The sequence below is a fragment of the Hyperoodon ampullatus genome (assembly GCF_949752795.1).
Source record: "Hyperoodon ampullatus genome assembly, chromosome: 19".
Classification (NCBI taxonomy): domain Eukaryota; kingdom Metazoa; phylum Chordata; class Mammalia; order Artiodactyla; family Ziphiidae; genus Hyperoodon; species Hyperoodon ampullatus.
In genome coordinates this window covers 4,603,665-4,618,420 of record NC_136932.1, presented here as the reverse complement: position 1 = coordinate 4,618,420, position 14,756 = coordinate 4,603,665, and the positions used below count along the sequence as shown (strand labels likewise).

The 14,756-nt window shown below is 58.2% G+C and overlaps 1 protein-coding gene across 2 annotated transcripts in view; it reads left to right on the top strand.

Annotated features, from left to right (window-relative positions):
* The window catches only part of SRCIN1 (SRC kinase signaling inhibitor 1), a gene marked incomplete at both ends in the record, with an annotated part of 65,961 nt that overhangs the window by 37,531 nt on the left and 13,674 nt on the right, over nt 1–14,756 (top strand). For both annotated transcript variants that reach the window (XM_079725416.1, XM_079725415.1), the window contains 12 exons: nt 171–366; nt 1,007–1,205; nt 1,655–1,748; nt 2,256–3,109; nt 4,184–4,276; nt 4,523–4,566; nt 4,859–5,046; nt 6,182–6,357; nt 11,698–11,828; nt 11,924–12,071; nt 12,412–12,658; nt 13,111–13,345. In XM_079725416.1, the coding sequence (XP_079581542.1) occupies nt 171–366; nt 1,007–1,205; nt 1,655–1,748; nt 2,256–3,109; nt 4,184–4,276; nt 4,523–4,566; nt 4,859–5,046; nt 6,182–6,357; nt 11,698–11,828; nt 11,924–12,071; nt 12,412–12,658; nt 13,111–13,345 (2,605 nt within the window). The remainder of the gene's footprint in view (nt 1–170; nt 367–1,006; nt 1,206–1,654; nt 1,749–2,255; nt 3,110–4,183; nt 4,277–4,522; nt 4,567–4,858; nt 5,047–6,181; nt 6,358–11,697; nt 11,829–11,923; nt 12,072–12,411; nt 12,659–13,110; nt 13,346–14,756) is intronic.

The window sequence follows — 14,756 nt, the reverse complement described above, 5'->3', positions numbered from 1 at the left end:
TTGGGGAACTCTCCTGCAGCCACACAGCGAGTCTGGAATCCAGGAGACCCTCGGGGGGTGTGTGTGTGTCTCACTGGCTGGCTGGCTGGGGCTCCCTGGGCCTGGATGGGGGCAGTGGGCAGAGTGAAGGGGTCATTCCTGGTTCCTCTTGCCCCGCCCTGCCCCTGCAGACCCGCAGCTCGCGCCACACTCAGGGAGCCCAGCCTGGGCTGGCAGACCAGGCGGCCAAGCTGTCGTACGCCTCGGCTGAGTCACTGGAGACCATGTCGGAGGCGGAGCTGCCCCTGGGCTTCAGTAGGATGAACCGCTTCCGACAGAGCCTGCCCCTCTCCCGCTCAACCAGCCAGACCAAGCTGCGCTCCCCAGGTACCGCTTGTCCATCTTCCCTCCAGGCTACTGGCTCCTCCCTCTTCTCTGCTCACCCTGGAACCCTCTCCACCCCCTTGATCACTCCCTCTCTCCTCAACCATCTTTCTAGTAAGCCTCTGGCTCCCTTCCCCCATACCCATCTTCCCCCCCCCCCACCCCGTCCCCCCAGCAACCTCCTCCCCACAAGGCCTCTCCCTCCTCTGCGGCTCCCTTCCCAACTTTCCTCCCCTTCTCTCTCCCCTCACTTCTCTCTCCCTCCACACCCCCTGCCCTGTCCGTCTCTCTCCAAGCCTCCTCTCTCCCTTAGGCTTCTCTCTCACCCCCTTCAGCAGCCCCCCCTTCCTTCATCCCCTCCCTTCTCACCTCTCTCCCCCAAAGCAACCACTCACTCTGTTTCTGCCCCACCTGCTCCTGCCCCCAATTCCATTTCCTCGTCCAGACTCCAACCTGCCTGGGGGCGAGGAGATGCCTTAAGGGGCCGGCAGCATGAGGAGTGCCTGGGTGCACCTGCACTCCGGGGCGGCATCCGGCCTCAGACCCTGCCTCTGCGGGACGAGCGCGGCTCCCCAAGGCTCCCCGGGCCGCCGGCGTGGCGGTGATAGCGGCCCTGACCGCGAGGGCGGCGTCTCCTTCGCAGGGGTGCTGTTCCTGCAGTTCGGGGAGGAGACTCGGCGCGTGCACATCACGCACGAGGTCAGCAGCCTGGACACGCTGCACGCACTCATCGCGCACATGTTCCCGCAGAAGCTCACCATGGGCATGCTGAAGTCGCCCAACACCGCCATCCTCATCAAGGACGAGGCTCGCAACGTCTTCTACGAGTTGGAGGACGTCCGGTGGGCGTGGCCCCGGGGGGGGATGGGGTGGGCCTCCCCATACTCCTCCTCTGAGGGGGGTTCGACGCCGCAGGTCATTCCCCAGCCCCCTCCTGACCCAACCTCAGCCCTTCCCCTCTCCTCCCGGAGCCCTACCGCCCCGCCCCCTTCTTCGGTCATCCCGGCCCCACCCCCTCCCTTTAAATCACCCACCCCTGCTGATTGGCCTTGGCTTGAGCTAACCTGAAAATGGCTCGTGAGGCCGAGGAGGTGTACGGGGTGGAAGCTGCGGAGTGTGTGTGTGTTGGTGGCAGGCAGCCCGAGGCACGAGATCCCCTGGGCAAGGAGTTAGGAAGGGTTTGGGGCTCGTGGCCCTTCTTGGCCACCCCTCTTCCGTCTGCCTGGAGTAGCTTCCCCTCCTCGTCACACGGCTGGGGGTTGGTGACCGTCTGCCCCCCTCCCTCCCCCAGGGACATCCAGGACCGCAGTATTATCAAGATCTATAGGAAGGAGCCACTCTACGCCGCTTTCCCTGGCTCACACCTCACCAACGGGGACCTCCGGGTATGGCTGGGGAGGCCCCGGGCATTGGGGAGTCTGGGCAGATGGGGTCCAGGAGCACAGAGTCTAGTCACTTGTCACCAGGGACAGCTTTGGAGAAGGGAATGTGGAGGCTGGAGCAGAGGGTGGCCTCCATTAATTGTGGAGTCATGGAGGAGTCCTTCCCCTCATCTGCCACTTTCCCCTCTTGTGCGATCAGATTTCTCGAACCCGCCTCTAAATATTCTAGGAGACCTCTCTCAGGAACCACCCCTTACCTTTTCGCTTCCCGTCCCCCACCATAGGGTGGGCTGGGGGTCGCTCCTCTGGTGCCCCTCCCTCCACCACTTCTTCCTCCGTGCTGGGAGCCCTGAAGGGAAAGGGGCCCAAGATGCAGCAGGAGGGTGGGAAGGCAGAGAACAGAAAGGACTTCCTAAGCGTCAGGGGGGAGCTGCTGGCTCCTCAAGTAAGAAGCAAGGGATCCCCCTTTGTGACCAGCCCTGTGGGGTTCGGGGGCTGTCTTCTGCACAGAGAGAGATGGTGTATGCGTCGCGGGAGTCGTCGCCCACGCGGCGCCTCAACAACCTGTCGCCGGCGCCGCACCTGGCCTCCGGTTCGCCGCCGCCGGGGCTACCGTCGGGGCTGCCGCCGGGCTCGCCGTCGCGCTCGCGCCTATCGTACGCCGGGGGGCGCCCGCCCTCCTACGCCGGCAGCCCCGTGCACCACGCGGCCGAGCGGCTGGGAAGCGCCCCCGCCGCCCCGGGCGTTAGCCCGAGCCCCAGCGCCATCCTGGAGCGGCGCGACGTGAAGCCGGATGAGGACCTGGCGGGCAAGGCGGGCGGCATGGTGCTGGTGAAGGGCGAGGGCCTCTACGCGGACCCCTACGGGCTGCTCCACGAGGGCCGCCTGAGCCTGGCCGCGGCCGCCGGCGACCCATTCGCCTACCCGGGCGCCGGTGGCCTGTACAAGCGCGGCTCGGTGCGCTCACTCAGCACTTACTCGGCCGCCGCGCTGCAGTCCGACCTGGAGGACTCGCTGTACAAGGCGGCGGCCGGAGGCGGCCCGCTCTACGGCGACGGCTACGGCTTCCGACTGCCGCCCTCGTCACCGCAGAAGCTGGGCGACGTGGCTGCGCCCCCCGGGGGTCCCCCGCCGCCGCACAGCCCCTACTCGGGGCCGCCCAGCCGCGGCTCGCCGGTGCGCCAGTCCTTCCGCAAGGACTCGGGCTCCTCGTCGGTCTTCGCCGAGAGCCCCGGAGGCAAGACCCGCAGCACCGGGGGCTCCTCGACGGCTGGAGCCCCCCCTCCCGAGCTCTTCCCCGGGCCTGGGGAGCGCCCGCTCGTTGGGTTCGGGCCGCCTGTGCCAGCCAAGGACACGGAGACCAGGTGAGGGACGCTGGCGAGGCCCGGGGCTGCGCGGGTGGGGTGGGGAGGGGACACGGCAGAGTCCGTGGCAGATTGTGTCCTGGACTCTGAGACCCGGGAATCCTTGGTAGACCCGGAGTAGCCTTGAGGGGTCGCCAAGAGTATCTTGGCCGTGGCAGGGAAGGCACTGGAAAGACGTTTCATCTGCAAGGCCTGAGAGCTGGACGAGAGGGTCCCAGACAAGGACCCTGGAGACCTGGGTTTGCATCCGGTCCCTGAGCCTCAGTTTCCCCAACTAAAATTGAGGCTGAAGTAGAACTCTTTATTTAGTGCTTTTCCTGCTCAGACACAGAATGTGTGCCGCCATGAGAGCTGTCCAGCACAGGGCCGGCTGAAGTCCACTGGGGAGGGGGTGCTGGTAAGAAGTGGGGATGGGGAGAGAGGCACATTTCTTTAGGTAGCCTCCGAGCTGGGAACTCTTGTCCATCATTCAGCTCCCTGCTAAGGGTGCAAGGCTGGAGGAGGTAACCAGGGCACTGAGCTGCCCCCCTCTGCCCTCAAGCAGCACTGCTAAGAGGTGAGAAGAAACGGTTCATTCACACAGCTTTCTTGTGGCCTGTGTGCCAGGCACTGCACTGGCCACTGTTTATGCCAAGCTGAGCAAACACGGTTCCTGCCCTGCCTAGTGAGGGAGACACAGCAAAAAAATACTTGTTCTTCCCTTGGGAGGGTGTACTCCTCAAGGCTGTTGGGGACTCTGGGATGGCTTCAGAGAAGAGGGTAGGGAGGAGGGCATGCCGGCAGGGGGAATACATGTGCAGAGACCCAGAGTGGCCCGGGTGGGGCCCATTAGGGAGCCGGTGATGAGAGATGAGTCTGGAGAGGGAGGGGGTGACTATCAGGCGGGGAAGGGCCTTTCCAATGTTGGGGGTAGGCTGTGGATCCTTAGGCAGTGGGTCCCTTTGAATTGTCTGTGTGCTGGTGGCTGGGGAGGGAATGGTATTTCCTCTAATTATCCATCTTAGGAATGGGGCGCTGGGCAGGAGGGACCCCATGCCCAGAGATGGGGTTGCTCAAAGCCACCGTCTTCCCCAGGGAGCGCATGGAGGCCATGGAGAAGCAAATTGCCAGCCTCACTGGCCTGGTGCAGAGTGCCCTACTGCGAGGTTCGGAGCCAGAGACCCCCAGGTGAGGTTCTTCTCCCAACACCACTGCCAAGGCATGTGGTTGGGCAAGAGGGAGGGAAAGCGAGCCGCAGGAGCCCTGGCCTCAGCTCTGCCAATGTCTCATCATTTTGCCCTGGGTGAATCGCCTCCCTTCTCTGGGACTCCATCCTGAGATCAGGGGACTGGAGGAGTTTATGTTAAGGTCTCACCCAGCTTTGACAGTCTGGGGCCTGGACCCCCTGATGGCCATCTTTTCCCTGTGCCACAGTGAGAAGATTGAAGGCTCCAATGGAGCAGCCACCCCCTCAGCACGTGAGTGACCCTTCTCCCCTCCCCCACAGGTTCCTGCCCTCTCTGAACCTCAGATTCCTAATCTGTAAAGTGGCTACATCACCAGGCTTCAGTGGATAAATGAGTAGTCACCTTAGACCAAGATGCCTTCGCTCCGGCGCTTTGCTCCTCGCAGAGGGCTGACCACTAGTTGGGGCAGGGAGCCAGAGCCACGTCTCTCTGTGGCTGCTGTGTGGGGTCAGGAGTGGGGAGGACTTTACCCCAGGCTCACGATTTATTCCCTTTCTCCCATCCTCGTGGTCCCTGTCTGCAGCCTGCGGGTCAGGCAGCCGGAGCAGCGGGGCCACCCCAGTGTCCGGCCCTCCCCCGCCCTCGGCCAGCAGCACGCCTGCGGGGCAGCCCACTGCCATCAACCGTTTGCAGATGCAGCTACACCTGCGTGGCCTGCAGAACAGCACCAGTGACCTGCGCAGCCAGCTTCAGCAATTGCGGAAGCTCCAGGTACCACCCTCTCCGGGGCCTCGCCCTGTATGTAACACGCTTCCTCAAACCCCGCCCCGCCAGAACCCGCCCACGAAACTCCTTCCCGCGAGTCTGCCCCATCCCAGGGCCCTCCGCCGCTCACTGGGGTGCTCTCCGAAACCCTCCTCGAACTCTGGCCACCTCGCTGAGTCTCTACTCCCTCGCCAAGCCCCCATCCCTCGCCCGGGTCCCCCGCACTGAGCCCTCTTGCCCCTTTCCTTAATCCTCACCGCTCTCCTGAAGCCCCAATCCACCTCACCTCACTGAGCCCCCTTCTCCGGTCAGTATCCCTCAGGGCAGTCCCTGTCCCTTCCTGCCCCGCATTCTCTACCCCCTCCCCTCCCTTGGGCGGAAGCCCTTCCCCCAGATCCCCTCAGCTCTCCCTTCCTGAGCCCACACAGTCTTCCCGGGCCTGCCCCGCCTGGCAGATGGTCCCACCAGTCAGGAGCCTGGCATCGCTGTGCCCGCTCCTCGAGAGTATCCCAGGGCCCGTCAGGTGAGAATAATGACTAGAGACAGGCTGGAGAGGGGGCAGAGAGTTGCCATCTGGGCAGTGGGTAAGATCTCGCCCACCCCCACCTTTGCCCCAACTCGGCCTTAGAACTCGGTTTTCCCGGCCCAGCCACGGAAGCTCTATCAAACCCCAGTGCTTGAGTCCTTCATCGAAGCCATAGCCATGCAGCCGCAAGGTGGGCAGGGCCCTACGTAGGGCCACCCCTTGCCCCCCAAATATCCGCTACCCCGTTCTCCTGCCTCTATATTTCCCCAGAATGAAACACTGTCCTCCGCCCCCCACCATCTTACCCCCTCGCTGCAGCTAACCGCCACAGCCATGCAGCTGCACCTTCTGCAGGGCCCAACCTGGCACTCCTCCCTCCACTATCCCAGGCCGTTCTCCTCCTGCCTCTATTCTTCCCCAGAACTAAGCCCTCGGCCTGTGCCCCCCACCATCCCACCCTTTCACTGCTGCTCACGGCCACGGCCGAGCATTGGTATCTTCCGTGGAGCTTGCCCCGCGTCGGGCTCTCCTCTGCCTGCCTCCTCCTAGCCCTCTCCCGGCTGCGTGCCTCCGTTCCCTCCCACCCCCGTCCATCGGTCCATCTGCTTCCCGCAGCTACAGAACCTGGAGTCTTTGCGCGCGCTGCTGAAGGGCACGGAGGCGGAGCTGAGCATGCGCGTGTCGGAGGCGGCGCGGCGGCAGGAGGACCCGCTGCAGCGGCAGCGCACCCTAGTGGAGGAGGAGCGGCTGCGCTACCTCAACGACGAGGAGCTCATCACCCAGCAGCTCAAGTGAGGCTGGGCCCAGCTTTGGAGGGAGGGCTGGGGGTGCGGCCTGGGTGGCCGGCAACCTGGTTTCACGGGGAGGCGAAGCTCCCTTCCTTCTGAATCACAGGTGACGTTCAGAAGCCTGATTTCCTTCTTCTCTGTGGCCTGATTTCTCTGTGACCCACAAACCTTTGACCATCTGGCACAATTCCTGTTTTCTTTTTTTCTGGCTTGATGCCTGCTTTTGCTATGTTCTTGCTTCCTAAAGGTCCACAGTCTGGCTTCCCCGTGGCCTGCAGCCTTACTCTCATGCGTCCAGCTGCCCGATGTCACTCTGCCCTCTGCCTGCGTTCATTCTGGCCTGTGGCCCGTGCAAACTGACCCTCGAGTATTCAGGTGGAGCTTTCAGGTGTGGCCAGCTTGGTGCTGACCAGTCACAGTTGCCACCACTCCAAGTCTCTGATCTCTGAGACCAGGTATAGCCAAGGAGAACCTTCCTCCCGTCCTAGTGCAGCTGAAACAGGGCTCCAGGAAGAGAGAACGCCCCACCCCCAAATGCTTAGACATGGAAGGGTTAACAGAAGACGGTCCTCTGCTCGAAATTTAACAAACGGCTGTCTGGCCAAGATTCGATTGTCTGGCACCACTGAAGGGAGAGGCTGCCTGCCGCTGTCCCTCCACTGAGTGAGCAGCCCCAGCCCCCCTGCAGCCTTCCCTGGTCAGTCCCTGGGGTCTGAGGCAGAGGCCCCGCTCCTCCATCTGGTCTCCCTCTTGGTGGTTCAGGGCACAAGGGGCCTGAGGTCCAGCTCCGACACTGAGAGGCTGTTTGATCACGATAGATTTTACCCTTCTCTGCACTTCAGCTTCCTCACCTGTGCCCAGTATTAAGATTTTCGCAATTCTTCCCAGAGAGGACTTGGATTCTAGTGGTCAGCGACTCGGAGCCAGGGAGGCTGCTCAGAGGAGCCCAGCTTTCCCACCGAGGTCATAATTGGCTGTATCACTTGCAAGGGGCTACTTGAAAAGGGTCCCTGCTCCTCAGTCTTGGGCTCACAGCCTCTAAGTACATGTGCTTTTCAGTGATGCACAGGGCAAAGATTCTCATGACCCCTTGTGGCTGAGATGAAATAAAGGGCCATCCCACTTGGAAATAAGCTGGTGGCAGCCGCTGCATCACCCCTAGTGTGACAGCTGAGTGACAGCTCTTGTCACGTCTCCAAGTAGACGGATGGCTGCCACCCCCTTACCCAGGGAATTCCATTTACCCAACTGTCGTGTCCCCTTTTTGCCCCTTTTTATTCAGCACAGAGGAGCGGGGTTGGAATTTTCAAAAGGAACTTTACTGAGACATTAAAGGAAAATAAAAGGAAATATAAAAGTACAGAGGCAGAAGGGATGAAAGGATGTATTTATGCTCCTGTCATATGAGTGTCTGGTCCTCAGCCTCCTGGGGGCCTCGGTTCTCCAGGAGGACACAGACTCCCTACCCGCTGCCCTGTTATCAAACCCATTGCTCAGACTGCTCACTTGAGAGAGCTTGGGGGCTGATATATGCTTCTGGCAGGATTCTCCATCTACTTCGAAAGGAGTTCCTGCCTTTTTTTTGGGTGGGGCCTGGGCTGCACAGCAGCACGGCAGTGGCTTCGGCTTGGCCAGGGGGACGTCCCTGCCCAGCTCCCACAGCCTCCTGGCGTTAAGTCAGCAGCAGGCCCGTCCTTACCCCTGCTCTGGCTGCAGCCCCTGTGCACTTGCTCTTGCTCGGCTTCACTCTGCCCCTTGCTTTTGCCCTGGCATCTTGCTGGAAGTAAAGGCTGACTCGGTGCTTCACTCAGCTTGGCTCACTCACCTGTCCTTCTAGCCAAGCACTTGAGCGCTGTCTAGACATTGCCCTTAGGGAAAGCCTCTGCTGCCTGAGACCTTTTGGCCTCTGGAGCATAATGTGACCCAACCCAGGACCAGTTTTGTAAGCCTGTGACATGTGCAATCGCACAGGGCCCCACACTTGTGAAGGCCCATGCTTGGTTTAATGCTCTGCTATCACTATCTTGAAATTCTTAATTTTTAAACTAGGGGCAAAATCTGCATTTTGCTTTGGGACCCTCAAATTATATAGCTGGTTCTGTCCTGAGCCTCACCTCTCAACTCCTCTAGAACTAAACCTGGGTCTGGAAAGCCCCACTACTTTCTGATTCCCGTGTCTAGACTTGGGCTGGTCTGGACTCACTTGCAGAGCCTGCCCAGGTTATGGGCCCCCAAACTTTGGCAGATGGTAATGATCAGAAAATCGAGGTGCTAATTGAGCCTAAGGGGGGCCTTGTCCCTTCTGCCCGAGAGCTGCAGTGTTATTTCCTCCTGAAGGCTTACCTGAGTGCTCTTTTAAATGAAGGTCCCTTCCTCTGCAGAGTGATGTTTGAGAGTGACCATTTTACAAAACTGGCCCCCCCTGAGCCAGTCAGGTATCACACGCATCAAAAGAGAGTTGTTCTTTCGCGTGGGGCGGAGTGAAGCCTTGGTGTGACGGTGGGTGTGGGGTGATGTTAGTCCAGTGTGGGAGGGAGATGCAGCAGAACCCAATGGCTGAAGTCAGACAGGAGTAGATCCTGCTTTGCCACAAAATAGTTGTGTGACCTTGGACAAGTTAGTTAATCTCTCTGAGCCTCATTTTTTTTTTTTTTTAATGCCAAAGCCCATCATTAGGGTAGCTTAGTTAGGGTACCTAATTAACTAGTTAGGTTAGCTGCTGTAACAAATTGTATAATGGTTCAAAAGTAATCAATATACCTTTCTTTCTCATGGAACAGTATTGGTGGGTTAGCGGAGTGGCTTTCCTCCATGCAGTCATTCAGGGACCCAGGCTAATGGAGGTTTTGCCATCTTCAGTATGTGTCTTCCAAGATTATCCACAGGGTCATTGTCTTTCAACCAACAGGAAGGGGAAGTGAGCATGGAGGAGCTTACATGGGAGGGTTTTAGGGGCCAGGTCTGGAAACAGCATGTACCCCTTCCACTCATATTCCATTCGCTAGACCTCAGTCGAATGACCACTTCTACCTGCAAGGGAGGCTGGGAAATGTAGTCTAGTGTCTAAGCTACTGTTTGTGTGTAAACTGGAGCTAACAATGGTTCCCACCCACAGGATTTGTTGTGAGGATTAAATAAGATAAAGAAAGGGAGGAGATGAATGTGCACCTGGCAGGCCATAAGCACTAGTACAAGACAGCTCTTTAGCTGGTAGTGCTGACTCACAGGATTTTGTCCTTGGCTCCAGTGTGATATGTCTTTTCACCCGCTAGTTGGATGAAGATGTATAAAGCATGCTGATAAGATTTGCTGATGACACAGAGCTTTGAGGGGGAGCAAATCTGTCGGATGGTAGACCTGAGATTCAAAGGTTGTTCCTACATGGATCATTGAGCTGAAATCCAACAGATGGGATTTGACAGGAATGTATGTAGAGTCCTGCATGTGGGTCAGGGACATCAGTGACTCAAGTACAGAACTGAGATGACCTACCTGGGCAGAGTTCCTTCTTTCATTTATTCATTCCTTCCATAATTATTTACCAGGCATTTATTCTGCTCCAGGCACCGTGCCAGGTGCTGGAAATCAGAGGTGAATCAGAAAGACATGGTGTCTGCCTGCCTAGAGTTGCTTAGCCCAGCAAACAGGAGCTCCAGGGAGGAAGCAGACCCCCAACCCCAAGTGTAGGGAAGGGGGGAGAGGTTCCCATTGGGACCTGAGGATGAGTGGGAGTTAGTCACACATGTGCATGCGTGTGTGTGTGTGTGGGGGGGGTGCTAAATGGAGTGTTCTAGGCAGAGGAAATGGCATTATAGAGGCCCAGGGAGAGCAGTACATACGAGGACCTCAGCAATTCTGGATGGTTCTAAACTGAAGCAAGCCAGATGAGGAGGACAGTGGATGTAGCTGGAGGGAAAATAAGAGCAGCTCCCAGGGACTGACCCCTTGCATTAGCTCATTTAATCCTCACAGTGGCCCCAGGAGGGAGGAACCCTTACCATCCCCATTTTTTGGGGTGAGGAAGTTGAGAGCTGGAGACAGTCAGTAACTTGTCCAAGATCTCTGCTGGGTCGGGCAGAGCTGGGATTGGAATTTGGATCTGTCTGTGACTCCAGAGCCAAATTTTCAACTACTACCCTCATACCCTTCTTGGCTACATTGAAGAGTTTAGATTTTAGCCTCAAAATGTTGGGATCCATTTCGGGTTCAAAACAGGCGGTGGTGACTTGGTAGTCTGATTTACATTTTAGAAATATGGAGGGTTTTAAAACGACACAAGGGCTTCCCTGGTGGTGCAGTGGTTAAGAATCCGCCTGCCAATGCAGGGGACACAGGTTCCAGCCCTGGTCCGGGAAGATCCCACATGCTGCGGAGCAACTAAGCCCGTGCACTGCAACTACTGAGCCTGCGCTCTAGAGCCCGTGAGCCACAACTACTGAGCCCGTGCACCACAACTACTGAAGCCTGCACACCTAGAGCCTGTGCTCCGCAACAAGAGAAGCCACCGCAGTGAGAAGCCCGTGCACCGCCACTAAGAGTAGCCCCCGCTCACCGCAACTAGAGAAAGCCTGAGCGCACCAACGAGGACCCAATGCAGCCAAAAATAAATACATAAATAAATTTTTTTTTTTTTTTTTTTTTTTTTTGCGGTACGCGGGCCACCTCTCACTGTTGTGGCCTCTCCCGTTGCGGCGCACAGGCTCCGGACGCGCAGGCTCAGCGGCCATTTCTCACGGGCCTAGCCACTCCGCGGCATGTGGGATTTTCCTGGACCGGGGCACGAACCCGCGTCCCCTGCATTGGCAGGCGGACTCTCAACCACTGCGCCACCAGGGAAGCCCCATAAATACATTTTTTAAAAGAAGAACAAAACCCCACAAGCTCAGCATAAACCATCTGAAAATTGAAAGCAGCTTTGTCATTGAGGAAAGAGGCTGAGTGTCTGGATCACTTGAGCAAAGGTGGATGGACATGGCAGTGCCACCCTGGAAAAGAAGAGACTCTAGGAGCACATGTGACTGCCTCCAGTTCTCTGAAAAGCTGCCAGTTTCTCTGCCGTGTCCTTGGCATAATGAGAATCAGAGGATGCAGGTTATCGGGAGGGAGATTTGGATTGATGTTGCTAAAGATCAGAGCTTCAAAGAGGGGACCCAGGGCACCTGTTAGGGAGTGCTTCTGAAGTCTCATCTCTGAAGTTTGGCTTTCTGATTTCACTTGGGCTTGTGGCCTGGTGGATGGCTTTTAATTTTGATCTGATTGGTGGCCTGATTTCTTTCCAGCTGCCCAATTTCAGGGGGCTGGGCTGGGGTCAGAGGGGCTGAAAGGGTCTTTCTGTGGCTGCAGTGACCTGGAGAAGTCGGTGGAGAAGATCCAGAGGGACGTGTCCCACAACCACCGACTGGTGCCTGGGCCCGAGCTGGAAGAGAAGGCGCTGGTGCTGAAGCAGCTCGGGGAGACGCTGACTGAACTCAAGGGTGAGCCTGGGGGCACCCCGACCCCCACCCCACTGCCTGTCCTCCCAATCCTCGGAGCTGCTCCCTCCCCAGCTCACTCCTTCCCTTCCCCTCAGCTCACTTCCCAGGCCTGCAGAGCAAGATGCGGGTAGTGCTGCGTGTGGAGGTGGAGGCAGTGAAGTTCCTGAAGGAGGAGCCACAGCGCCTGGATGGGCTACTCAAGCGCTGCCGAGGGGTCACAGACACGCTGGCCCAGATCCGAAGGTCATTCTATCCCTGAGTTCTTATCTCTGACCTCCAGTTTCCCAGTGGGGTCACATACTGAGCTAGATCGATAGGTCAACCTGACCCCTTATCCCAGTTCCCACAAAGCTCACTGGTGTGCCAACTGGATCTGCACCTCAGCTCTGACCTGTGGCTCCGTGCATGTTGTAGGCTTGGCCCTCCCATTTGCCGGATGCAGTCACTCCTCCCCAGGCCCTTCCACTTGTCCTGCAAGATCCCAGAGCCCTCCTCAAACCCCACCTCCCCCAGGCCAGGCTTCCCTCCCACGGGGCCACCACCCTGCAGGCCTCACAGCTGCCCCCAACTCTCCCAACCCCAGGCAAGTGGACGAAGGTGCATGGCCACCCCCCAGCAACCTCCTGAATCAGTCCCCCAAGAAGGTGACAGCCGAGACTGACTTCAACAAGAGCTTGGACTTTGAAATGCCACCCCCCAGCCCTCCACTGAAGCTCCACGAGATGAGCGGGCCAACCGAGGGGGCCCCTCCGACCCCGAAGGCGGGCAACCCCACCAAAGGCCTGGACACTCCTGGCAAGAGAAGCGTGGACAAGGCTGTGTCTGTTGAGGTGCTGGGCCCGGCATGGGGGGGCCAGAACTAGGCTCACACATTCTCACCACCGTCCTAGACTGGCAAGTGCCAACACGTGGGGACTTGTTCCTGGGGGACGAGGAAGTCTGAGAAGCATCCTGAGGGTGACATTAGTCCTGCTAGACAGAAAAGCATATTATAAACCTATGATAATCAAGGCAGTGTGGTGCGAGCATAAGAGTCGATTATGTGCTCAGTGAGACAGAATAGAATGTCTAAAAGTAGGTCTAAGAAGTTTATCCCAAGAGTAGTTTGTAATGAAGGTGGTATTCCAGGCTCACAGGGAAAGCATGTAATACTCAAGGAGGAGCCCGAGGCTCGGACCAAATGGGAGGCTTCCTTTCCATTCCTTGCATGTGTGGCTGAGGCCCCAGAGGTCCAGGAGCAGGGCAGCTGCTTCAGTCCTGACTGTCGACCCCTCCTCTCAAGGCTGCCGAGCGGGACTGGGAGGAAAAGCGGGCAGCCCTGACCCAGTACAGCGCCAAGGACATCAACCGGCTTCTGGAGGAGACGCAGGCAGAGCTGCTGAAGGCCATCCCCGACCTGGATTGTGGCAGCAAGGCCCACCCAGGCCCAGCCCCCACCCCTGACCACAAGCCCCCCAAGATGCCCCACGGCCAGAAGGCAACCCCCCGAACGGAGCCCAGTGGAAGGAGAGGCTCAGGTATGGGGGCAGGTAGGGGGCTGGCGAAGAGCCCAGAGGAGGGGAGCCCCAGCCTCGGGAGGTTAATGGGGGAGGTGCTTGGGAGTGAGAATCTTTGTGGTCGGGCTGCCAGAGGAGGGAGGTGCTGGCCTGCGCCTCATCCACGAAGGGAGACCCAGAAGGACGGGATAGCACCGGCCTCCATCCAGGGGTTTTTCCCACTGCTCTGACTGCTGCTGAGAGGACCATGCAGGGAGGATGAGCAAGGCCAGGCAGAGGCTCATCCCCCTGCACGTTCTGACCCAGTGTGTGTGCCAGAAGCGAGGCTGTGGTGAGACGACGGGGTGCGAGTGCAGCGCTGAGCTATACGGACAGGGTTCCCGTGCTCCCTTAGCCTGTGAGAAACCCGAGCCAGAAATGGCAACTGTCATTCACGCATTTATTCATTCCTGCCACGTATATATTTGTCAAGCACCCACTATCTGCTGGGTGCTGGGGATAAGGAGATAAGGCTGCTTTCAAAGAGCTTAAAATTTCGTGGGAGAATAATACCAACATCTGTACTATGCGGCAAGAACTGCTCCAAATGCTTTCTACGTATCAATCCTTATAATTGTGCAGCAATCCCAGGAGGCAGATATAGTCATTATTTCCATTTTACAGATGAGGACACTAAGGCCCAGTGTGGTTAGGTCATCTGTCCCAGGCCATACCTCGTGTGTAAACCGGAAATAGGATTCAGGTGCTAAATGCTGTCCTAGAGGAGGCCCTGGAAGGGCAGGAAGGTCTTCCCATGGAAGGGGACTTTCCACTGGAGTCTTGCATTTCCCTGGCCAGTGAGAGAGGGCACTCCAGGGAGAAACAGCACGTACAAATGCCTGGAGGTGTGTGTTTGGTGTTGCCCAGCTGGGTCCAGACCAGGGAGTAGTAGTAGTAAGCAGAGCTGAAGCTGAAAGGTCGGCAGGCGCAGAGGGTGCTGGGCCAAGAGACTTGAACGTGGTTTGGGGTCATGGGGAATCACTGGGGGATCAAAGGCAGAGGAATGTCAGGCTTGAGTGACTTTTCTGCAGGTTGCCCAGGAAGCAGCCCCCACCCCGGGAAGAACTGGGGGAAAGGAGAGCCTGGTGGGTGGGGTCAGACTCTCAGAATAGTATAACCACTCTCTCTTGATGGAGAAAGGATGAAGGTCTGTGCAGGGCAGGGCTGAGGGGTGGGCAGGAAAGGGATGGGTTAGAGCAGTGATTCTCAAACTTGAATGTGCACGTGAAATCACCCGGGGATCTGCTAGAACGTGGATTCTGATTCAGCAGCTCTGGGTGGGGCCTGTGCTTCTGCACTTCTAACAAGCTCCCACGTGCTGCCAATGCTGTGGTTCCACGGGCCACACTTTGAGTTGCAAGGGATGAGGGGGCTGTAAGGGGAGGAGCAGCAG